Source organism: Myotis davidii, unplaced genomic scaffold (genome assembly GCF_000327345.1).
Source record: "Myotis davidii unplaced genomic scaffold, ASM32734v1 scaffold1494, whole genome shotgun sequence".
NCBI lineage: Eukaryota > Metazoa > Chordata > Mammalia > Chiroptera > Vespertilionidae > Myotis > Myotis davidii.
Window position 1 is genome coordinate 476,491 of NW_006286246.1, and position 27,167 is coordinate 503,657.

The 27,167-nt window shown below is 36.8% G+C and overlaps 1 protein-coding gene across 1 annotated transcript in view; it reads left to right on the forward strand.

Annotated features, from left to right (window-relative positions):
• Nucleotides 1-3,745: 3,745 nt before the first annotated feature.
• The window catches only part of SCAF8 (SR-related CTD-associated factor 8), a 104,994-nt gene continuing 81,572 nt past the window's right edge, over nt 3,746-27,167 (forward strand). The window contains 1 exon segment of the mRNA XM_006757679.2: nt 3,746-3,828. Coding sequence (XP_006757742.1) covers nt 3,811-3,828 — 18 coding nt within the window. The 5' untranslated portion in view covers nt 3,746-3,810.

A 27,167-nucleotide genomic window follows, 5' to 3' on the forward strand; every position in this document is an offset into this window, starting at 1 on the left:
ATTTTGAATATAGTTTCTGTGAATGTCTTATTATGCTTGCTGATGTGAAAATTTTGTGCAAGTAAGAACATAGTGGGAAATAGTTCAGTAATAAGTGTTTTCCATTAAATCGTGTTGCAAAGTGCAAAATTAAAAAGAAATCTAAATTATAAGATTAGGGTAAAAGATGTTTAAGGTCCTTTGGGGGTCGAATGACCCTTTCACAGGGGTTGCCTAAGACCATCGGAAAACACATAAATAATTACATATTGTTTTTGTGGTTAATCACTATGCTTTAATTATGTTCAATTTGTAACAATGAAATTGGGGGTCACCACAACATGAGGAGCTGCAGTATAGGGTCGCGGCATTAGGAAGGTTGAGAACCACTGTTTTAGGAGGTTGACGGTTTGGTTTTTTAAAGGCATTTATCCTTGGGCTGAGCCCTTCAGCACTTTCTCTGCTATATTTAAAGATACCTTTGAAGCATTGAATTGTGAAGAAATTCTGTTCGCTTTACAAGGCACCAGAAAGTAGCCCTAAGCGTAATTATTAATGTTTGTCAGTGAGATATTTTGATACTTAAAATGTGTAAAATTTGAAATGCTTAGCTTTTATGGCTTGCTACTTACCAGGTTTTTCAAGACTGCCTCCCCCACCCTTCCCAATTGGTTTGAAAACAAGATCATGCCAGAAATTGTAGTCCTGGCTGGTGTGGCTCCGTTGGTTGGAGTGTTGCCCAGTGTACTGAAGGGTCACGGGTTCAATTCCAGTCAGGGCACACCTAGGGTTCAAGTTTGATCACTGATCAGGGCCCATGCTAGAGGCAGCTCATTGCTCTTTCTCTCTCTCTCTCTCTCTCTCTCTCTCTCTCTCTCTCTTTCTCTTTTTCTCCTCCCCCCTCCCTTTCCCTGTTCCTCTCTAACCCTCTCATTCTCCCTTCCTCTCTCTAAAAAATAAAAAACAACCAATAAAAAATGAATATAGGTTTTAACCTATAAACAGTGGATGAGTTTCAAGTCTGAAGATCCCTTACCTTATGCAGGATATGAATGAGTCATGATTGTCATGCTCCCCTCCCTCCCTCACCAATAATTTCTCAGGGCTTCTCTGGCCTCCCCACCCCGTGTTCAAAATTAGTGTCAGAAGATCCTTCATGTGGTTATTTCTCTTAATTCTCATGAGTTAAATGGGATTTAGGCTCAGGAATTGATACATTTAGGTGCCCACTCTGTTTTGTGGGAAAACTAGAATTGCCACTTAAATGTCATTGTGATGAAATAGTTAATGCCATCACCAGTAATGTCAGTTCTGAAGTGAAAGAAAGAATGTAAGACTTCCTAAGAGTAGATGCTTGACTGGGCAGTTAACTCTAGAATTGTTATCATTACAAGATGTTGTAGTTGTTGATACTCTAAGATAGTGGCCTTTGCTTATGGGTTAGTGTTCTCACCTAAGTGGGAAGGGTCTCATTGGTCTCTTACATCTGTGGACTACTTTAGTGCCACAGTCGATTACTGGATTGCAGCAGCTTTATGTGAGTTGTAAATATATACTCTGTCCTTAAGAATGCCACTGTGTGGAGGCCATTATGGTAAAGTTTGCTTTTGAAAAGAGGGAAAAGAGAATAGCAATGCATGACTCTTTGTTTAGAAAATTATAACTTAATTGGAGGGGTCACTTTCATAACGTTGGAACTCCTAATATATGAAACACAGAAGAACCTGTTATGCATTGGTTGTGCTTGGATAAGAAAGTGAATGGTGGTGGTAGATTTTGCTTATGTGGTGGATATTTTTTTCTATTTAAGGACTTTAAAAAAACAGCACCAATTCCAGTTCACACTTCAAAAATTAATAAATCTTTAACATAATCAAATACCAGTCAGAGATCATCCATTTAAAAATATATATATTTTATTGATTTTTTTACAGAGAGGAGGGGAAAGGGATAGAAAGTTTGAAACATCAATGAGAGAGAAACATCGATCAGCTGCCTCCTGCGCACTCCCCACTGGGGATGTGCCCACAACCAAGGTACATGCCCTTGACTGGAATCGAACCTGGGACCCTCAGTCCGCAGGCCGACGCTCTATCCACTGAGCCAAACCGGTTAGGGCTTTTTTTTTTTTCTCTCTTTAGGTTCTTTGTATAGCTAGTTGCACTACTATGGTTGTTTTCCCCCTATGAGCCATTCTCTTGCTGCTCTGAGTAGGCTGCATGGGAAGGAAAGATCTAGGACCAGATTTGTAGGTATGAGATGCAGTTTAATTTTTGGATTTCCCTGGGTTGATCAATTCTGAGAGGATTCTAGTGCCTTTTATCATTTTTGGATACCCTAAATTCTTAGTGTTTTGTCCTTAGTATCCTTTGGTTAGTCAGATAACTTTAAACTGTTCCAGGGTGCAGACTTTCCGGTCATTGTAACACTGTTCTATGCCTTGTCTTTCATATCAAAACTGAAATCCCACCATCATTTAACTCTATTTCCAATTTTGTATCAAGAATGTTCATTTGCTTAGCTATAGGACTTTTTATACTCTTTCCACCAATATCTAGAGGTAGACATGGGTTGGTAGAAAACAGTGGAAAAGGTAGCGGGAGGAATAAATGTGAAAATTTTTAATTTATGTATTTTCCCCTTTGTTTATGGTTCAGGAAAGGGAATTTATGTGAAGCAGCTATAAAACATTGCATTTTCTTTAATTTTCATCTGCTAAGGAATCTGTTTCTCCTTTTTCTTTCCTATTTTAACTTGCCAGTGGGAGGTTTGGTTAATTGTATCAATCTGGCCTTCTTTTTTGTTTCTTCTGCCTTGTGAAAACTCCTTAAAGGTGTAGCATACTAAGTGTTACAACAGAAAAAAGCCTTCACTAGACCCTCCCTGCCCCTCTGGTTTAGGTCGGGGCTTCTCTGCTTCAGCACTATTGATATTTTGGACTAGACAATTGCTTGGTGGGAGGAGCTGTCCTGTGCAGCAACCCTGGGTAGAAGCCAGAAATGTCTCCAGACATTTCCAAATGTCACTTGCAGGACAGAATTGACCTTGGTTGAGAATCACTGACTTAGCTCTCCTGTTAAAGTCTTAAAGCACTCTGTACTTTCCCTTCTAGTGATTACTACAATTTTAAGTGGTTACCTTTCCCCTAGAGTGTAAGTTCCCTGAGGACAGTGACCATAGGTTGTCATTGCTTCGTATCCTTCATACATAGCAGTGTCTTAATACATTGTGTACACGAAATACAGATTTCTTGAGTGAATGGATGGATGACATAATAGGCAGATGATTGACTCTGGACCAAGGTAGTTAACACTTCTGGATATTTCGTTTTTTTCCTCTGTAAATAAATTACCAATTTGAGATTGTATTTAGACTTCCTGTTGGAAGATTCTTAGACTAAATATAAAATTAACTTTTTGAAGGGCTTAGTATGTATAAGCATTATTTGGAAGGTCATTTTATGGTATTGTAGGACTATAGGAGATTAGATGGACATTTTTAAATCAGAACTTTGATGTGTTTATGATTTTCACTTCTTACTAAGGGGGAGAGTCAGGAGGGGACTTGGCTTAGAACTAGTGATTATATTACTACTCGTACACAGAACTTCAGATATCTCTTTCTAGGGCCAGTTTTGCTGGTGTTGGACAACTACTAATTCATAGTGATATGAGAGAATGTAATGAACCTTGACCTTGAACACTGGCTGAGTTCCTAAGCTCTTAAGTGAGCTCAATTTATTCTGGTTTTGTTTTCTCAACATATTTCTCTACTCCTCTCTCTCAGGATTGTGCCTCTACTCCTGCTTGTACAGACTGCTTTTCCAGCAGCATGGACACAAGAAGCATAGTAAGATGATTATAACCCACGTAAGGCAGGCCCTTTGGAAAATATTAGGTTTAGATTGATACTGAAATGATGTCTTGATTATATGGGCAGTACTTGGGAAGCAGAATAAAGCTGGTCACTTAGAATATATTAGTAATCTTAAAAGAGAACATTCAGGGAATAAGTTTAATTTCTTCACACACAAAAATAGGTTAAGTGAAATAGAAATTATTTTCTTAATAGTGAGCATAAATTATATATACTCTGGTTGTATTTATTTGCCTTCTGCTTCACAAAATTTTACTGTATGTTTTGTAAAAAAATTCATTGCCTACTTAATTTGACTAAAATGCAATTTGATGGTTGGAAATAAAATGCATCTTATACTTTGAGGAAGTTCTTCAAACTATAAGATGACAAATCATTGACAGATATGCTGTAGGAATAGAGAAACAAAAATGATAATCAAATTTTTGATTTTTTAATTACAGAAGAGCAGATTTTGTAGAGGTACTATTTATGAGAAATAAATGCTGATGAGAAATGTTTCTATAGCCTGTGATTTCTTATCTGAGTTAATACTATCTTAAGTTTGATTGTAAACATGATACATTTGCTTTCCTGATTTTGATTTTATGCATTTATTTTGTCTTTATAATTCTGCTTTACAAGAGTTTCTGATAAGACCATATTTTAAACTCAGGGAAGGGTATGTAAATGTGTTATGGTATCTACTATAGGTCAAGATATAGCTTACAAACTTTGACATCTATTTAGTTAGAATGGGGAATATTGATTATTCATTGTTTTTGATTTATTTTTTATTCATGTTTTTAAAAATAATGTGGCTATTAAGTTAATATATGCCAAGTTATTAAAACAAATTCTGCAACTTAATATAGGTTGACTTGAAAGACCTGGGATTTACTTTTTTCGTTCATTTGTTCATTTAACCAATATTTAATGGATGTTTACCATGTACCAGACACTTTTCTATCTGCTGGGATAGTGATGAACAAGATAAGCAAAAGCTTACCCTCTTGGAGCTTATGTTCTTGTAATCCTCTGAGTGCAGTGGTCTTGCTGCAGAGCTAGTGAGGCTGGTAGGCATTACTGACTCCAGTTGATTCTTTTCTAGGGATTGCTTTGTCTGGGACATCTCTCCAGGCTCAGATCTGCCTGGTCTGTTCTCAGCATTTTGCCTTACAGAGTCCACATTGCTCATCTATTCAAAATAGAGATTGAGCAAGTAGACTTACTTAAACAAGGATATGGTATGTTTTCAACAATGGCCTAACACAGGGGTGGGCAATCTTTTTGTGAGTGCGTGCCAAAACCAGCAAAATCTTTGACTCAAAATTCTTCTGCGTGCCAACCCTAATTTTTTGAGAACATGTTATGCCTACTTGATATCTCTTAAGGTGTACGTATGTGAAGAACCTTGAAGAAATAATAAAATTCATTCGAGCAACAAAAACACAGTATATGATGATGAAAAATACATATATTTTTTAATGTATAAATATTATATAAAATTACCTAAGATGCACCTACACTGAATTTATCTGAAAAATTAAAAAGTCAATATTAAGAAAAAAATTGTAAATGGAAGATTATAAGAGAGGATTTCGCGTGCCAGCAAAAGTTACTGGCGTGCCACGTTTGGCACGCGTGCCAGGGGTTGCCCACCCCTGGTCTAACATGTATTTAAAAATACATTTGGTATTTTGGAATAACTCTTTCTTACAAAATACAGCCAAAAAAGATGTTTTCTTTTGTCCGTGAGATAGTAGTGTCCACACGTAAATGATTAAAAAATACTTTAAGTGGTGACCAAACCTTTATGAATTTAGAAAAATAAATTAATATTTTTATAACAAACTTTCCCTTAAGTACATGAAAAAATTTGGCCTTCCCCCTCCCTCCCTATCTCTCTCTCTCTCTCTCTCACACACACCCACACATTTTTTTGAATTTGATTTGATTCCTCAGGACTTATTTGAATAGCGTGTCAGTAAAGGAAGAAGCAGTTTGGATCACGTATTTACTCTGTAGAACTTGGGAAATGATATGAAGATCTTTTTGTACTGGGTCACAGTATGTAAAAGGTTGACCAGTACAGTATACCTGAAACTAATATGATATTATATGTCAATTATGTCTTAATTTTTTAAAAAAAGTTGACCAAGTCCTAGTTAATGGCTTTCTTTAATTTAGCAATGTTTTGATACTATAGTTTTATGGCAAAAAAAATCAATATGGATATTTGCATTTATTGAAATGTTTGAAATTATATTGGTTAGAAGGATGTTGAATAAGTTAAAATTTTTGCAAACCAAAACATTTTATGCAGCAAGTGCCTAGTTTCTAGAACCAGCTGCTCGCTATGATGAAAAATACCTGGCTTATATATTTTTGAAATACTACTCTTTTTTAAAAAATCAAACATTGTTAAAAGTGAGCCGCTGTAATATATAGAGTTTTATAAACTCCTCTTTTCCCCCACCATCATTATATTTCAGTAGGTCTTTAGGATAACCTTGTGAGAAAAGTAGGATAGGTATGACCCCCTTTTTTACAAATGAATAAATTGAGGCCCAACCATTGTGGTTTTACGCAGGAAATGCAGCTTTGTGAGTATTAGAGCCCCGTCTAGAAGCACCCAGGTTTCAAACTCTGATCGAGATGTTTTCCTTATCCTTCTGTGTAAAGGATAAGAAAAATCACTTGATTTTTCACAATTCCTTTTTACTGGCATTGTCCAAATATAAGTTAACTATTTTTTCTCAGTTTTTAAATTTTATTTTTACAACTTCAGATTTACAGAGAAGTTGTGAGAATGATAAAAGAATTTTTGTGTGCACTTCATCCTAATTCCTTTACTTAATTATAACCATATTTTTTCTTTCTCTCTGAACACATGCAGGCTTTTTTTTTTTTTTTTTTGGAACATTTTGAGAGTAAATTGCAATTCATGATACCTTTTACTTCTAAATAACTGTTTTTTAAGAAGAAGAACAAAAAAAATCACATTGAAAGCATTGTTTCCTGATTAAAAAACAATAAATAAAGAGAAGGACATTCTCTTATATAACCATTGTATGATGGTCAAAATCAGGAAATTAATACATTGATACAATGCAATAGTTGCAGGTCTTATTCAAATTTCACTAATTGTACCAGTAATATCCTTAACAGAAAGAGTAAATTGTATACTACACCTTGCATTCATTTGTCTTGTCTAGTGTCCTTTAGTCTTAAGCACTTAGTTATTAGTGTCTTTGTCATTTATGATCTTACTAGAGGCTCGGTGCACGAATTTGTACACAGTTGGGATCCCTTGGTCTGTCTGGTGATCCAGGCCATCTGGCCGATTGGGGCCAGCCGGGGGAAGGAACCACGGGAGATTGGCCAGCTGCAGGAGGTTGGCTGTGGGAGCGCACTGACCACCAGTGGGCAGCTCCTGTGTTGAGCATTGGCCTCCTGGTGGTCAGTGCGTCCTCATAGTAACCAGTTGAAATGGCCACTTAGGCTTTTATATAAAGAGAGATAAATTGAGAATGGGCCAGTTATTTTTAGAATTCCCTCAATATGGATTTGCTTGCTGTTGCTTCATGGTTATGTTTAGGTTATGCATTTGGCAGGAATACTCCAGAAATGATTGTGTCCTCTGGAAGTAGATGATGTCTATTTATCCCATTAATAAATTTCTGCAAATTTTCTCCATTGTAAAGTTATTCTTTTCTCCTTGGTAACAAATATCTTAAGGGGAGATATTTTGAAGCTATGCAGATACCCTATTACTCATCAAACTTGCACCCATTTGTTTTAGCAACCATTTAGTTCTTTCCTGAATCAGTTATTACTAAGATGGTTGCCAAATAGTGATTTCTAAGTCTATTCTTTTTTTTTTTTTAATATATTTTATTGATTTTTTACAGAGAGGAAGGTAGAGAGACAGAGAGTTAGAAACATCGATGAGAGAGAAACATCGATCAGCTGCCTCCTGCACACTCCCCACTGGGGATGTGCCCGCAACCCATGTACATGCCCTTGACCGGAATCGAACCTGGGACCCTTCAGTCCGCAAGCTGACGCTCCATCCACTGAGCCAAACCGGTCCCGGCTCTAAGTCTATTCTTTATGTATTAGTTGGACATTTTGTAAGAGCCTTTCTTTCTCCTCATTTATGTATGTATGTATGTATACACGTAGTATGAACTTACGGATTCCTTTTTACTCATTGGGGTGTTTTGATGCTTAGATTGCCTCAGTTTTGACCAGTTAGAGCTCTTTCAAGCTGGCTCCTGTGTTTTTTGTTTGACGTGTGCTCATCATTTTTTGAGCACCCCCTTACTTTCTTGAATAATACGACATTCCCACCTCAGCCCTGGAATCAGCCGTTTCTCCGAGGAGCCCCAATTTCTTTTAATAGATATCTATTAACAGATTGAGCTGAATATTATATATTTATATATAATTTTCTTTACCTAAAAAGCCATTGAGTTCACCCTGATGATACCATCAATTCCATTCTAACATCGAAGGGTTCATTCTAGCCTTTCCCCTTTGCAAATGTTATTTGATCAACCATAAGGTACACGAAAGTAGTTTCAGAGTTGTTAAACCATGTCTGTGAAAATAAACCTTTAGCCCTAGATGGTTTGGCTCAGTGGCTAGAGCGTTGGCCCGCAGACTGAAGGGTTCTGGGTTTGATTTTGGCCAAAGACGTGTGCCTGGGTTTCAGGCTCAATCCCCAGCAGGGGGTGTGAAGGAGGCAGCCTATCAATAATTTTCTCTCATCATTAGTGTTTATATCTCTCTCCTTTTCTCCCTTCCTCTCTGAACTCAATAAGGAAATACATTTTTTAAAAAAGAAAACCATCTACGGCCATACCACCCTGTACGCGCCCGATCTCGTCTACAAAAGAAAACCTTTAACCAAAATTTAATATTTGTTTATAGTTCGTTTTTATTTAGCCTTAGGGTATATTGTCAAAATACTGTGTTCAATCATTGCTTGGTCAGTTTTTTCCCTAAATGTAGTTCTATTCATTTCGACTATAATTAGGTTCAGTTTCTTCCTATTTGTATTAATTTTGTTTTCTTCTTTTTTGTTATTTTCTAGTATGTGAAACATTAAACATAAGCTAACTTTAATCCTCCTTTACTTTTTATTAGCTTCACCTTCATAACCACTTAATGCCTTGGGTAAATAAGTTTTTCCTTAACATTCTTAAAATCAAATAACAAGCCCAAACTTCAGAGGTTTAGATGTAGAGAAAGTTGGATCTGTTTCTAATGGCACAGTTTCAATTCATAGATGGAAGAAAGTATGAATTCAAAAGCTTTCTTCTCGTGAATGGAATCTTTCTTCATAGAAGTCAGTAGACTCTGTAGAGGACCAGATAGTAAATATTTTAGGTTTTGTGGGTCACTTAAGGTATTTTTTGCATAGTCTTGTCAGTCACAATTCTTTTTTTTTTTTTGAAAAACACACAAATATTTTTGGCTTGAGGGCCTACAAAAATAGGGCATGGGTCATACTTTACTGGCCCCTGCTGCAAACTTTGACACCTGAGAACTTGAATTTATAGCATGCTACTTATAAATCAGAATTAAAATTGAGCAGGAAGTTATATTCCTTGTAGACCTTATAAGGCTTATTTTAACATTAAATATAAAACAACTTAAAAAGACTGCATTAGTGGGAGTATTCATTCAACAAATTTCTTGAGCACTTAACCACTATGTGCAGACACTATTCTAGATTTTAGAATTTTAACAGTGTGCAAAACAGATTTAAAAAGAGATGCAAAAAAAATCTTGCCCTCATGGAGTTTACATTTACTTTTTGTGTGTGGGTGTGAACTGCATATTTTCTTGTTCATTTAGTGACATTTTATTTCCTAAACATTGTTTCCATGTTAATTGCAGAGTGAGCATTCTTTCTTGAAAACTTGATAAAATATACAGCAAAAGGAGTGAACCTAAAAATTTTGCTTATTGCTCCCCATTCCTTTTGTGTGAAGCAAGTTTTATTTGAAAATGATTCTCAGTCATAAAGCTTTCAGCGTGCAGCTATACTAATTCACTAAAGGAGGACAATGAAGTAAATCCTTATTAATTGGGACAAAGAACCCAACTTAATTAGTAATAAGTACATGTGTATGATAGGATCTTTAAAAAATATTATCCAAGTACATAATAGTAATTTAACGAATCTTTCTTTAAGGCTTTAATGAATGAATGAGAATGATTCTTAAAATACTTGCTTATGTAGTTTCTTGAAATAGGGAGAAAGTCTCCTGATAATGTTAATGTTTATCTAATAAAAGCTCAAGAACTATGTGCAATTTACCTATTTTGTTCCTGTGTAAATATCAACACTGCTGGAAAAATAAGTTTTACCATGTTAGATATTTGTTGCTGAATGACTTATATCTATCTGAGTAGTTTTTCTATAAGTGTTTAATAAACCAGTAAGTACCTTTTAATTTTTTTTTGTGGTAAAACTTTATTGAGACGTGAATAACTGCTTTTGTAAGAGTTATTAACATCTTTGGCTTTTTTTACACCAAGAAGAATGTCTTTTTTGTTTTGTTTACTCCTCACTGAGGATATTTTTTCCATTGATTTAGAGAGAGAGAAACATCCATACATCGATGTGAGAGAGACACATGAATGGGTTGCCTCCAGCATGTACCCTGACTGGGCCTGGGAACTGAACCCGTGACCCTTTGATGTTCGGGATGATGCTCTAACTACCTAGACATATGGGCCAGGGCAGAAAAGTGGTTTTTAATGCAGTAGCAACTAGTGATTGGAAAGAATGCTAGAAAGTATTTGCTGGTTGTTTGAGTTTTATTGTTTACTAGAGGCCTGATGCACGAAAATATGTGCACTTGGGGGGACCCTCAGCCCGGTCTGCGCCCTCTTGCAGTCCGGGACTCCTTGGGGGATGTCCGCCTGCTGGCTTAGGCTCGCTCCCCACAGGAGAGCCCTATCTGATGTAAGCCAGCAGTCAGACATCCCTCTCATAGTCCAGCCCTCACTCCTTACCGCCTGCCTGTTTGCTGCTCCTTAGTGCTGCCTCAGAGGCAGGAGAGGCTCCTGCCACTACGCTGCGCTCACCCAACTTCTGGCTGAGCGGTACTCCCCCTGTGGGAGCACACTGACCACCAGGGGGCAGCTCCTGCATCGAGCGTCTGTCCCCTAGTGGTCAGTGCGCGTCACAGCAACCGGTCGTTCGGTCGATTTGCATATTACCCTTTTATTATATCTGATGATGTGTACTGTCAGGCATTGTATTCTGCAGAGTGGTTGCCAACATTAATTAGCTACCTACCTCCTTTTCCTCAGACAGCTCATTTTCTAATAGAGTGGGTTGGCAGTGAATTACCACAGAGTTAGGAGAAGGTAATGTAATGAATATTATGAAACAAAGAGTAATGATGTAGCCATTACACATACTGTGTGTATACTCTTCTGTGTATATCATGATGTATATACAGCATAAAGAAAGAGACATTGAATGAGGCAAAGATCATTTTCAAGTAATTGTCAACTTTGGGTAGGAGATAGGGTCATGGGAAGTGACAGAATTAGGCAAGGATTTTCTGATGAAGGGCCTTTGTGTACTATGCATAAGACCTCATTTCTAATCAAAAGTGAGTGGAGATTCTGAATGATTTTAAATAAAAGCACAAGTTTTAAATTTGTGTTTTAGAAAGGTGATTAGTATCTTTATAGAGCAAGATATAGGGATGAAGTTGGAGGGAGAAGGAAGGTTAAATTAGAACTAGTATAGAGGAGAAGAAGTGAAGAATGCAAGAGAAGTTTACTAATAATAGAGAGCTGGATATGAGGAAGAAGAGGGTGGTACCAGGGCTTTGGCTAATGGACCAGGTAGTTACAGTTGTATAGTACCAATCACTAAGATGGGCCAATCAGGAAGAGCAAAAAAACTTGAGCAGAAAGAATTGGTGGGTTGAGTTGAATGGTGGATACTTTTTTTTTAAAACTTAGAATAAAATAAAGATCTTAAGAATGGAAAGAGAGTTGAAATCATCCGTATCTCAGTGACTATTGTGTTGACTGTGGCAGTAGTGATGTACTTCTTGAAGATTTGGTGTCTGTGGGACCTTAAGGTGGAGATATCCAGCTGGGAATATATAGGTCAGGCACCTAGGAAAAATAGGCTAGAGATGAAGATTTAGGAGAGGGTACAATTGTCCAGAGAGGTGATGTAGAGAAAGAAGAGAATGAAGCTTAGGGTAAAATCTTCTAGATTTTTTATCTTCTTCAGTTTTTTCCCTCCAGAAGGCTTTGGTCCCTTTTCCTTATCGTTGTATTTATGAATACAGGGACATTTAAAAGCAACTCCATGGAATATGCTTGCTTTAAATTCTGCTTATGCAACCAGATGTTCCTGAGTGCAATTAAAATTTAAGTGGTAAATTGAATGATCTATGAATAAAATTAAATATTTAGATTTTGTTTAATGAGATTTTAACAGAATTTCTTAACATTAAGCCTGCTCATATCATTCAGCATGTTATTAGCTCCTCATAGTCACATACTGCTTTATCTTAAATCTGTCTACAGTAACCGCTTTATTGTGAACATGGAATTGTAGATTTAAAGGCGATATTATTAGAAATAGAACCCATGTTTATTTGAGAAATTCTAGCTAATATGGTTTATGGGGATTGGTTATGAGAGGATTTATAAATGAATTATTCTTCCTCTTGTTCTCATTTGGCCATTTCACAGTTACTAGTATTTCTAAAATTAAGAGGAGGTAAATTTAACATTTTTTTCATTTTGATGTTTACAAAAGACATAGGAAAGAATTTAAATTAAAGATTAATTGCTTGGGTCCCAGGGAAAATTTAAACTGAAGTCATTTTTATATATGTGTTTGTTTACATGTATATATTTTGTTTTCTCCTGGAGAATCATTTCTGTTCCCTTTAGTTTTAGAATAGGGTAGCTAAAGACTATTACAGTCATGTTATGCATTGTATCTATAGGCAGATCTTGAATTTGTGGTTCTGTGGTTGGGTTCCTTCTTTATTTCCATGCTTAATCTTGCTTTCAAGAAATTACAAATTTTAGACCTGAAAGACTTGTGATAATATATCATTTAACTGACTCATTTTATGGCTGAAGAATCAAGTTTATGATAAAACTTGTGTAGAATCACAGCTTATCAGAGGCATGTACTTAGACGTCAGATAAGAAGAAATTTCTGCTCTGTGTCTTGGTTTATTCTCATTTTCGTTTTTTCCATATGGATTTTTTTGGAATGAGAATTTGGTAGTGTTTGTGTTGGAGGTGGAAGCGTGCAAATTGGTGGTTATTAGTAGATTACCATCGTTTCATGCTAACGCTGGCCAGGATAAGAAACAAGCTACAATACTGCCACTCTTGTTCATAAAATAGGTTGCCATACGACAACAGCATGTATTTCTGGGCAGGGAGGTATTTATTGCACAGTAACATCACTTAGCCAGCATTTTTCTAGCAACTCAGTAAAAACAGCCTTTGGGTAGAAAGCCCATGTACCTTGATCTTTTTCGAAAGAGTGCAGTTACTCTATAAGCCTGTATCCTTAGCATGTTTCTGATATTCGCATTGTAATGATGGTGGCTACTTGGTAACTCCCTTCTTTAAATTTTCAGAGATTACTGTTTAGAAGGCTCCTGGTGCAGGTATATTGAAGTATGACAAGGCTACAAAATTAATGTGGTTGCTATGATGTGATAGGTTACAATTGGCAAGAAAGAAGGTAATTGTTTCATCATTTAAAAAATGGGATTAGATAAGGTAAGCTCTAGGATTTCTTAAATGTTAACCCCAATGAACAGGTTTTCCAATTTTTCTTAGTTTTAGTTTATTCATTTTAAATATAGGGATATAATGATGCCTTTCCTGACTACCTCTCATATTTGATTTAAATATTTAAAATGTTGGTTGGTTTTAAAATATTAAAAAATGGTTTGAATACATAAAATTATACGATAATTTTATAAAGTATTTGGAAAGCTAAAGAATACTAGTTATAATATTCTTAGTTTTTTAAAATTTTTGTTTTCTAAAATAGTTTTCTTAAAGAAAACTAAAAAATAAGAAGTAGAGGTAGTTGGAAAACAAGACCGCAACTGGGAACTTTTGGTGTCATTGTGAATATCTCTGTCACCCTGAAAGATAACTCCATATTACCACATAGTTAATATTGGATAAAGTTATGGAGATTATGAGTATAAAGAAAGTGCTAGATTGTGTTTAGCATATTTTCCAAGTTGGAAAATTAGTTGAACAAAACTTTTCAGCAGCAGAAAGTAACAAAATATAAACCGTCATGTATTTTGTATCAATAATATTAGTCAACATTTATAAGAATTATTTTACTAAATTCAGCAAGGCTTTTAAGAAAATCAATTTTAGACAGTTATGAAGAGGATAATTTTTGCTTAAGAATATACCTTTAAAGTATTTCAGATATACACATACACATTTACAATATTTACTAGAGGCCCAGTGCATGAAAATTCATGCACGTGGGGGGTCCTTCAGTCAGTCCTGCCCCCTCTCACAGTCCGGGAGCCCTCAGGGGATGTCCTACTGACGGCTTAGGCCCACTCCCCACAAGGAGCGGGCCTAAGCTGTGGTCTGGCCTCCCTCTGCAGGAGGCGACCAGGCCAATCAGGGAAAGGCGCTGCCCCTATCACCCTGCCACAGATGCTGCCTCTGGCCTCCCTCTACGGGAGGTGATCGGGCTGATCAGGGGAAAGCACTGCCCCCCATCACCCCACTGCTGCTGCCACTGCTGGCCCTCGCAGCCACTGCGGCTTTGTCTGGAAGGATGGCAGGAAGATGTCTGGTCTAATTAGCATATTACCCTTTTATTAGTATAGATATGTATATAACTGCATATAGAAAGGCTTGAAGACAGGCAGCCTTACCAGCCTTTTAACAGTGATTATTTCTTAAGCAGTATGTGGATGAGGTGCAGTGAATGAGAGCTTTTAATATTTAGAATTTTTCACAGTTAGCATTTATTACCATATTACTTTTCTAATATTTCCCTCAAACCCAAAATACTACATGTCTTAGCTTTTGGGAGAAGGATGGAGTTGGCCTATTTTAATATTATTTGAATTTAATCTTTTAGATAAAGTGAGTTTCATTGTTAAAGGTTGGAAAACTGAAACCTGTTTGAGGATTGCTTAAAATTTATATTTAAATGGAATTTATTTAGCTGTTAACTTGATCACTAGACATTAAATATCATAATCTGATGTTTTACAGTTTTCTTGGTTATTACTTAGGTTGATACTATACATGATATATCTCTACAGTTATCTATCATCTTAGTGACCCAATTGTATGTGTTTATGCTTAGTTGGTTGCTAACTGCTGGACTTTTTTTTTTTTTGGAAAATGTGTGTCTTGATAGCCAGAACTAAGTTTGAGATATGGTTTTGTAGCTTATTTCCAATTTGAATTTAGTGAAGTCACAGCCTAAGTTTATACATCTATAAAATGAGAATAATAAATATCTTATTGGGCCATTCTGAAGGTAAAAGTGATATAGCATTTGTGATAATGCTTAATAACTGACAAAGTGCTATAGAGATGAAAAATGTTACTATCATGTATGCTACAGTGTGTCTCTTTAGTCTTTGTATTTGTTGCTCTATTTCTGAAATGAAATATAGGCTGATAGGCTCTTGTTCTATTTATAGTCTCTCTGATATTTGGTCTTCAGTATTTTATTCTATGTCTCTTCAACTATTGTCTCTTTAGGGATGACTTGTATTTTGGCTTTTCTCTTCTGGGATTCAGTCTTACATCTTCTAGGTATTTTGTGTACATTTGTTCATGTAATAGGATCCTAATCACATTGTCTTTCTTCCCCAAACTTATTACTTTTAGACTTTATTTTAGTAATAAAATCATGTTCCTAAATACACTTGAAAACTTGGGTACCTCCCTTTTGTTTATATCTTTTCAGTCACAAAATTCAGTGAATTATATTAAAAAGATGTTTTGCATCCTTCCTTTCCTTTTTATTCTCAATCCTAAATAATAAAAATAAATATTGATACTTTAGTCAATGTCCTCATCACTTTCCCCTTGCTATAAATATGTTTATCATATACATTGTTTATGTGCAATCCTATGAAACAGGAATACTTGTTATATGCGAAGCTCTGCATTATATACTCCCGTCTGTGTGTCTTGTTACGGGTACTCAGTGGCAGCATTCTGTTGAGGTTTTAATGCTTTCCCATTAGGAAATAGCCACTTCTCCAGTCCTTTCAGAAACATTACTGCTCCTCAAGAGATTTACTCAGGAGGGGGTTACATATGGAAATAGTGTGGAGGCAGAATCACAGCTGAACAGGAATGCTTTTTCAAAAAAAAGTCAGTCCATTTTACGTCTGTTTTCTTCATTAAACCTTTTCTCTGTTGTTTCCAACTAGATGTACATTTCACTTGTCTGACTACCTCCCCCAGAAGCATTTTTATATTTTGGCACTAAATTATGACATGTGTTCTTATTTTCACGAGGCAAAGTCTTAACACATTGTATGCGGGAAACGTATTTATACGTTTTATGTTGACTGGTAGTAGAGCGCGGGACACGTATTAATACGTTTTTTATAAACTAGCGGTAGAATGCGGGTAACGTATAAATACGTTTATTTTATACTTTTTTATTGCTCTAAAGGGACGCTAACATGCAGATATACGAACTTTAAAAAACAAAATTTGGGTCTCTAACACATACAATGGTGAATTATGTATGTACTTCCAGGTATAACGGTAATCAATCTATTCAACTGTAAAAATGGCCCGCGCCACCTGTTAGCGCGCGATAAAAACTACCCGCAAACAATGTGTTGTGTTTAAGTACCACTTTATTAGTATATTGTTTCTCTGTTAAATGCCATTTAGGAGGAGGGGAGAAAAACAAATATGTTAATCCACTAATAGTTAAGTAAATTGTTTTCTCATACACCAGCTTTTTAATATACATACTTCAAATTAGTGTCTCCATAAAATTATCTGTGATTACATTTTAGACACCTCCTACTGGGGATCAAACCGCAGCCTGGGCATGTGTCCTGACTGGGAATTGAACCATGATCTCTTGGTTCATGGGTCAACGTTGAACCATTGGGCCACACCAGCCGAGCTGTTCTGTTTTATTTTAATTGGGCTAGCATTACCTTGAGAAAGTTCTTATCTAGTGGGTTAGTTAGGTTATGGTTTGATAAAAAGTAGAAGACCATTCTAGGTGGAGAGAATAGCATGAAATAGAAAATAGGACTTTTGTTCTTTTTTAATTTTAAGGAAATATTCTATGTCAAATAAATTATATGCAGTTGTTATAACTGATACTTTCCTGAATATTTTTCCTAGTCTTATTTTTGCATTTAATTCATACATATATAAAGTTGGTACTGCAAATATTTTGTATTTATTATGTAATATATTAGACATTTTCTTACTTATACATTAACAATAAATTTCTATTACCCAGTATACCTTAAAACTCTCCTTCTGGACTTTTTAAAAACTGTCTGTAGTATCTTACCTAAAAACAGACAAACATGTAAATTGACTGTCCCTCCGCCATGCTCACCAGCCAATCAGGAGAGTATGCAAATTAACCCAACAAATATGGCGGTTAATTTGCATATGTAGGCTCGAAGCAGCAGAGTGAAGACTCAAGGCTCCGGCCGGAGTGAAGGCCTGGGTCCTGGGTGCCGTAGGAAAACAGGTGCCGGCAGCCAGGGGAAGGGAAGGCCTATTGTACGAGTCTCTTCATGCAACACGCCTCTAGTGTTATATAAAAATAATCGTGATTATTTATTCTGTCCGTTTATTTAAATAAGTAATCCTGTCCATTCACTTAAAATATATAGTCACTAGTGAAGTTTTTATACCTCTTGTGTTTAGCAACATGCTACATTTTTCGTCGATATTGTAATTTTTATTTAGTTCTAAAATTTCTATTTTTATTTTGTAGTTTCTTTTTCTCTGCTGAAACTTCTTTGCATTTATTTCAACAGTGTTTCTCCTTTACCTTATTGAGGATGATTATAACTTTAAAGTCTTCGACTGATAATATCAGTGTCTTCATGGGGTTGGCATCTGTTATCTTTTCCCTTGAGCAGTGTGGACAGATTTTCCGTGTGTGTGTGTGTGTGTGTGTGTGTGTGTGTGTGAATGCCAAGTAGGTTTGGCTTTTATATACTGGACATCTTTAGTATTGTAGGACTTCATTAAATCCTCTGGAGAACGTTGATGCAGGCATTGAACTTGGTAAGGTTCAGGATGCAAGTTCTGTGTTGCCTTTTTGTGGTTGTTCCAATGTCACTCCAATTTCAGAGCATTTATTTTGCTATTTAGGTGTGCCCAGCACATGTGCCACTCAGAAGTTCATCTCTGGGCACTGGGTTTACACAGGTTTTAGTTCTCGGAGCCTTAGCTGCTGGGCTTCTTGGGGTGCCTTTCATGAAGGCCCCATTCCAGAGATGAGCCCAGGACTTGTTAGTTCATACACAGAATTAGGGGAGCTTCTTCTCCAGTCTCCTCTGGGTTCCCCCATACTGTGTGCAGGTCCCAGGACTTCCCTTTCTTGCTTCCTCTTTCTGGAGATGGCTCTTCTCTTGGGGTTTTAGATGCTGGTGTGGCAACAGTGGCTGCCCTGTAATGCTTAGAAGGGCCAGGGGAGAGAAGGAAGAGTGGGGCATACAGGAAGAGCCCCCTTCCTGAGAGCATGAAGGAGTCCTTTCGGCTGGCCACCAGACAAAGGGGGTCTCCCTGGTGGTGTTGCTTGTAGTATTGGCAAACCTGTTGGATTCTGCCAGGTCTGGGATCAAAGCCCAGAGATGATAGAGGAACACAAGACACTGACATTTTTGTGTTCAGCCTCCGCCCCTGCTATCACTGGTCACATTCAAGTTTGACTCTAGTGTTCAGTTGGCTTGCTGTTTACTTTTCAGAGTCCTCAGGCAGCTGCTTTTTGTAGTCTGGTGTTTTAGTTGTAGTCAGTGTGAGAGGGCTGTAGTTGGCTTACTACATCTTGGCTCAGTGTAACTCACGTACTTTTTTTAAAGAGTATTTTTTAACCCCCTTTATTCCAAGAATTTGGAAAAAGATAAATTTGTGCATTGAATTAAGGACCATGAAAACAAGTTTTTGTGATCTAAATTTAGTTTTTTTAATGGTCTTTTTTGTGTGGGAGGGAGATTGATTATAGTTTGCCTGTTATTAATTAACACAATTTTAAAAATATAACTTAGATTCTAAAATAAATAGCTTCCTTTATAACAGTATTAAAAACTGCAATATTAGCCTTAGACATCTGCCAATGCTTGAGAAATATGATATTCTACTTAATAATAGAAAAGATTAATTACTTATGTGAAAATGCTTATAGCCCATAAGAAAGGATAATTGGTTATAAAGCACATAAACATATACATTTGTCATAATCTTGTTAGTACTTACATATATCAAATTATGGCCTTATTTCCTTTTTCTTTTCTTTTTTTTTTTTAAACCAGAGGATTTCTTTTTTATCCCTCAAAGCTTGGTATATAGGGTTGATCTTACTAGACAGAGGTTTGCTTCAAATTTGTAATTTTAAGAAAATAGACATAATTCCCCTTTATGTATTTGTAGTTTTAAAACAAGAGGTTCTGGATTTGAGATTCTGAGGAAGATGTACAATTTTGCATTCTCTTCACCAAATAACATTTACTACCTTCATTGTGTACTTAACTACACACTCTGCAAACTGTGTCTATTTGTTTCTTAGAATATCTTCTGTCTCCAGATGTACTCAATTTGTTCTGTGAAGACAGAGACCTTGTCTGCCTGTTCTATTGGGTCTATAGTGCTGGCACTAATGAGTATATTTGATTTGAGTGCTGAATTATTGGGTTATAGATGACTTACATTTTCTATTTTTTGTGCTTAATTGTATTTTTCATTTTTTTCTGTACTAAAATATTTTTATAATGAGAAAAAAGTATGTTGTTTTGAAAAAACAGTTATTTCTATGTTTACTCACTGGTTTTTAGGTATAATAACATTTGGGATTTTATGTTACAAATGGTCTTTTTTTTTTCCCCAAAGGTAACATTTGAAACTGTTCTGAAGTTTTCATACTAACACAACACATTACTTAGTATAAATTGTTAAAAGCCTGATCTGAGGGGGGTCCTTGCAGGATATCTTTAACATAATCTTTTGGCCTTTGCTCTTTAAAAAATGGATTGCTCAGGAATATTGCTACTTCAGTAGAGGTAAACCCACACTTATATTTTTAGAGTTTTATTTCAAACATTTTTTACAGAGAAATTTACTTTAAAAATCTTAGGAGGAAGTCACTGTTGTTCATGTTATTTTAGAGTGTGCTTTTCTTAATGTTGACTCTGATACAGTTAATTCTAATGTTATTTTCTGGTTACATTTTATGTCAAAGGCATCTGACTTTGTATGTTACTTTGTTACATGCTTATATTATCTAATATTTTATGTTGTGTCTCATACCAAAAATAATATGGAAGATGGTGTTCTTTGGGAAAAGAGAATTTGTATGTTAGGGAGTGAGAAATTTTGGATGTAGAGAATATCTAGTTTTTGACTTGTTGAAGTAAAATTTGTAATAAGGTCTATTGGTTCTCAAGTATTAAAGTTTGTGAATAATAGACTCTTTTTAAAAGTTAAATTTATTGGGGGTAACATTGGTTAATAACATAATTTTCAGGTACACAACATAGTGCTCACCATCTGTTACCGTCTATTTTACTCCCCACACCTTCCCACCCCCTTCATCTCTGGTAACCACCATTCTGTTGTCTGTATGAGTTTTTGTTTGTTAGTTTGTTACTTTTTGTTTGATATCCTATATAATAAAAGCCTAATATGCTAAGTGTCCAGTCGTCTGGTCATCTGTACAACCAATCAAAGCGCAATATGCTAATGATATGCTAAGGCTGCTCAACTGCTCGCTATGACATGCACTGACAACCAGGGGGCAGACGCTCCTACCAGTAGGTTAGCTTGCTGCTGGGGTCCAGCCAATCGGGACCGAGCGAAATGGGCCAGACACACCCTGTAGCCCTCCTTTGGTCCCTCTCCAGCTGGCCAACCTCCTGTGTCCCTTCCTGGCCCTTATCATGCACTGGTAGGGTCCCTCGGCCTGCCTGTCCCCTCTTGCAATTTGGGACCCCTCAGGGGATGTTGGAGAGTTTCGGCCCAGTGGCGGAACAACTGGTTGCTGTGATGCGCACTGACCACCAGGGAGTAGATGCTCAATGCAGGAGCCGCCTCCTGGTGGTCAGTGTGCTTGCACAGGGGGAGCACTGCTCAGCCAGAAGCTGGGCTCACAGCTGGCAAGTGCAGCAGCGGTGGCGGGAGCCTTTTCCTGCCTCTGCAGCAGCACTAAGGATGTCCTATTGCTGTCAGTTGGACATCCTCCAAGGGCTCCCGGACTACGAGAGGGCGCAGGCTGGGCTGAGGGTTCCCCATCCCCCTCCAAGTGCACGAATTTTGTGCACCAGGTCTCTAGTTCCACAAAAGAGTGAAATCATACAGTTTTTGTCCTTTTACATCTCACTTCACTTAGCATAATACTCTCATGTCCTTTCTAATACCTTGATTTTGAGTGGTGGGCATCTGGAATTCTTCGGGACAAATTATTTTTCCCTTTGGTTATACAGTGGGGCCTTGACTTATGAGTTTAATTCGTTCCAAGACCGAGCTCGCTAAGGAGCTCGTTAACTCAAATTACTCTATCAACTCAATGCAAAAAATCGGCCGAGAGACAGCTGGTATCTCAAAAAACTTGTTAGTCGGGACACTCGTAAGTCAAGGCCCCACTTTATATTCTTTTGAATGGACTGTGGCTTGAGTATTCTTCTCTGTTTCATCAGTTACCAATCCTTACACATTACCATTTTCTGGAAATTTGTGACATATTGTCTGCTGATTCTACTACCCTCTTCATTCTGCTTTTCATTGTGAGTTGTTACACCTTCTGAATTTTTTATTTGTTGTCCTCTTAATAGTGAGAGGAAGAGACAGATGTCTGTGGTTCGCATGCTGTCTTGCATTGAAAGTGTCAAGATTGTATTAGTTTAAGAACTTTTATGATTTCTGATTTCTTTGGAGATTTAAGGGATCCTAACTAGTAATCTCAAGTCCCGAACGGACCACTGTTGAAAAAATGGATTGAGTTGATTACTGTTTTAGTTGCTTTAGGTTCACACTTAAGGTTAATTCCATTGGACATAGAACCAACAACTTTGAAGGCATAAAATTAGTCTGTAAATGAGCAAGATTTCACCCAAATTTTGATGGTTCTTTGGGGTATGTCACAAATAAGTTCTTTGATGGGTTCTTCCAAGGTGATAATAGTATTTACATAATAGTGTTCAAGTTGAAAAAGGCACTCATTTTTGAACTGAAGAGTACTTGAAATAACAAGCAATAGAGTACAACATTTTAAGTTTGGGGTAACGAGCTTCACTCAGTGTGTAGATGAGGGAGGGCATGCAGATGCTTTCTAAGCACAGAGATTGCAGTGTGTACCCTCCCAAAATAGTGCACGTTTGTAGACTTGAGAAACATTGCCCAGATGTAGGGGTTGGCCTGCTTTTGTAAATTCTGTTGGCGCATGCCTGCCCATTTATCTGTGGATTTTCAGTGGCTGTTTTCTTGCTATGGGGATAGAGCTAAGTATAAGTAGTGTGATAGAGATCATGTGGACTCCAAAGCCCAAAATATTAACTGTGCTGACCCTGGCCTGGGTAGTAATCAGCAACTTAAAAAATCTTTATTAGAAATGAAAGTTTTTGTTGCAGTAGCCACTAGCATGTAAGATATCCCAGTTTAGGTAAAAGATTCTTCAAACCTTGATTTGATTTGAACAAGTTGTTTTTAGATCTAAAAATTAGTATTTGATGTGCGTATAAGTGATAGTATAGAAATTTAAAATGTTACTGATTCAAAGAGCACTGATTTTTCAGTGTACCCGAGGGGAGTTGAAACATAAAGAATGAATTAATTAGACTGAAAACCCAGGCTATTTGTTTACAGTTTTCCTTTAAATTGGTAAGTCTTGAGTAGCCAAAGGAAGGGGCAGGTCAAGACTGGATTTCATTTCAGTCACTGGGGTCATATGGATAGAGTTTGGGTAAGTAAAGAATTGTTCACACGGTATTAGGTAGCATTAAAACATAGCGCTTGAGGGGGGAAAGCTTGAATGTGGGAAGCAGAGTGTAGACACAGCAGGCACCAGTAGCTCTAAAGAAGTTAAAGTAGTGTAAATGGAGGGAATAATTTGATGGAATGGCATAGCAGGATCAGCAGCCACTTTAGACTTTGGAAAACATGGTAGTAGGGAGTCAGACCCCAAGAAATAGATGGTGGGATTATAACCCATGTTTGAGAACGCTGGGTCTGCAGAGAGCCAAGCCTCGGGAGCAAGCAGCCATGGTCTTCTGACTCAAGCATAGAGAGGAGAATTGTCAGGCAAAGGAAAAGAAGGGTCCCAGAATCAACTTTTATTCTCTAACATTTTCCATTTTTCAAGCCATGGTATGTTTTCTGTCCTGGATCAAATTTTGAGTGGTAGGTTATATACAGGGTGTCCCTGTATACAGTTGAACAGCTGATAGCTCAAGTGATGTTTCTTTCCAGATTTAACCCATTGGAATTATAATTATTCAAAGTGTGTTTACATTTTTTGGAACACTGTATTTGATTAGAATGAAGGTTTAAAATACTGAATGGTTATAGTGACATCCATAAAAATTCTCAAGTCTTTGATGGAGGTCCAAGATGATTGAGTTTGATGCAATGGTGGAATATGTAGACTATTTAAATGTGAAGATGGAAATAGAATAGAAGGAAACTGGATGATGACAAGCTGTTTCTGATGTCGTGCTGGGTAACACTAGTTCATTAAATGTGTAAATTTATACACCTACTTCAAAAAGAACTTTGAAGCATCTTAGCATTGTTAATCACAGTTGAAAATAGATTTTATTTTTGTATACAACAAAACTAGTTAAATATAGCAGAGAAGTAGATGTTAGTAGATGTTTGAATATATGTTTATACTACTAAACATCAGCAAGGTCCACCATAGAAGCCAAGGTCCACCAAGAAAGGGGAAACGTTAAATTATCCTTTTTCGATAAAAAAGCACAAGGGAATTAGCTGAGTCATTCTTATGTTTCTGAATTCAAGGAAAATATATTTTGTGAATTTTTGTATAAGGGACTTTTTGGTACAGATAACTATTTCTTTAACAGGTTGCTAAAAGTGTTCTAGGGGAAATTTTTATCAATCTTTATAAGTTAAGAACAATATTAAATTTTATTACAGGAATTCACTGAGGAATTAGATGAAATGATCTATGCCTGTTTCCTGATGATCAGAGTTCATAAAGAAACGAGATTTTAGAGAATTTAGAGAAAAAGTTGGAAGCATAATATGTATTCAGTGATCCTTTGAAAAATACTAAATTACTATTTCTCTGAGTAGTGCCTTAAGTTTCTGTAGTAGATGCATTGTTTAAATGCAGTAGATTTAGAAAGGGGTTCTCAGATGAAAAGTGACTTTTTAGATTGTTGGAAATGTTTGACAAGTCTAAATTATTTTTCCGCTACCTCACCTCCCAAAACCTGCCTTTCTCACCCCCTCTCTAACCACCTCCCCCTTACCCCCCCCAGGAAAAAAAAAAAGCCTGAAAGCAAAGCTTTAGTCTGCTAAAGTATGGACTAATTAATGCTTGATTGAAATTTCAGGGCTTACCAAAGAAAATGAAAGTAATGTATTATTAACCATAGGTAGAACTTGATAAATTTTCATTGCCCTAGTAATATAAATGACTATAGAAAGGACCTTCAAATGGCTTAGTGAAAACATGTTTGATGGGTCTTTTAGTGTTGCTGACTTAATGGAGAATAACTACCAAAGAGGAAGGTTTTAATAATGGCCAACTTTATTGAGCTACTTTATTTTGTTCTAAAAAGTTTATACGCAGTGTTTCTGTGAAATGAGTATTTTTATTTTGGAAACGAGAAAACTAAGCTTCAGAGGTTTAACAACTTGTGTAAAATGACTTAGTTGGAATTCACATCCAGGTCTTGCTGTGTAAAGCTTGTGCAATGCTTTGTCTTGTATTTGTTCATTTTAATTTATTAACGAAACATATTCTCTACTGGACACAGACACAGAGGATACAGTTTGGTGCAAAGGAAAAATATCTATTCTAAAGTCAGGGTTTCATTCTTAGAGCTTATTCTCTAGTAGGAGAGGGCAGTAGTGGGTCTCAGATGGGCAGCAATAAATTCTTTGCTTTACATGACTTGTTATAAGCACTATATATAGAATGTGTTGATGTTATTTTGCACCTGGTGTGTAGACTGGCATGGGGTAGGAATTACGGCTACAAATATATTGAAGTTCCCTGTGAGTTTGACAGAGATGGCACTTCTTAAATGATCTGATGAGATCCTCATCCTTGTTGGGCGTTATCATCAAGAGGTGGGCAGCTTTATGGGCACTTACTGTACTTCTATCAGGATTGATTTCAGCTTGTTCCGCTCTTGGTGTACAATTACCTCTTGTTAACTTACACTGCATTAAGGAACTTACATCTTTTGTCTATTATTAATACTCAGGTATTAAAAATCATACAAGTAAATGCCAAATTACTGCAATGAATACTTCGAAGGCAACTGACAGTAGAGTGAGAGCATAAAAGAAGGTTTTGATGTGGTTGGGGAGGGGGTAGGGAAGGCTTTCCTCATTAGGTGATGCTTTAATGGATGAGTATGCATTAACAGCGGGGAGGCCCTGGTGCAGAGTATTCCAAATAGAAGAAACCCATTTTGAAGGCTTTGAATTGTGAACTGAGAAAGATCTTTGTGCCTGGAGCAGAGGGTTAGGGAGGGAATCATGGGGTGAAATGAAACTGGAAAGGTAGGCAGGAGTTAGGTCAAGGCAGGACCTTATATATGTAGATTTTTGTGTTTCTTCAAAGAATGGGAAGCCACTGACCTTTTTAAGGGGTAGAGAGAATGGTTGGTGAATATTAATCACCTAACCAGATTAGTTTTTGTAAAGGTAGACATGCCACATTTAGGTGTTCTCTGTATGAGAGATGAAAGTAATTTGGACTATGGTTGTGGCAATGGTTGGAGGAGGAGGAGGAGGAGGAGGAGGAGGAGGAGGGGAAAACTGGGTAAAAATGAATAGAATTCAGTGATGAATTTCTAGTTTATTAATCAAACTTGCTTTTATTGTCTGTACAAGTTGTTTTTGCACTGTTGTAATGACCAAAGGTTAGATTCCAGACTTGTATATAATATCTCACAGCATTGTTTAAAACCTTAGCATCACTGAGTACATTGCAAATTTTTAATCACTATTTAAGCTCAGTTATTTGTTGTTTCCTAATTTCCCACCTTGTCTCAGTTTTCTCTCTAATTTTCTCTCTAAGCAGTATTATCCTTTGCTTAGAATAGAAATTTCAAAAAAGATTTTTTTGAGGGGGAGATTATTGCTAAACAAGAAATCTTGATTTTTAAAAAGTTTTGAGAAACAATTCACATGCCATGTAATTAATCAATTTAAAGTGTATAATTCACTGGTTTTTAGTATGGTTGTATAACCATCACCACATTTAATTTTATAATATTTTCATTACCCCTAAAAGAAATGCTGTATTCATTAGTACTCACTCCATACTTCTTACCAACTCCCCCCTCTTCCACATTGTAGACAGTCACTAATAGATTAGTCCTTTCTGGACATTTCATAGAAATACTGGAGGCCCGATGCATGAAATTTGTGCAAGAGTAGGCCTTCCTCCCCCTGCTCCCGGCACCGGCTTCCCCTAGCAGCCAGGACCCAGGCTTCCCTCTGGCCGCTGGCAGACACCTGGGACCCGGGCTTCCCTCGTAGCCCCGGCTTCATCCTGAAGGTGGTCCGGAAAAACCTCTGGTCTAATTAGCATATTATGCTTTTATTATTATAGATAATCCTATAATTTTTTTTAATTTGAAATTTTTTATATGTTTTTATTGATTTCAGGGAGAGGAAGAGAGAAAGAGAGAAACATCGATAAGAGAGAAACATTAATTGGCTGCCTCCTACATGTCCCCTACTGGGGACCAAGCCCACACCCAGGCATGGGCCCTGCTTCTAATCAAACTGGCAACCTCCTGGTGCATGGATTGGTACTCAACCACTGAGCGACACCTGCCAAGCTGTTTTATTTTTAAATTAATATGGCTTTTCTTTCTTTTTTTTAA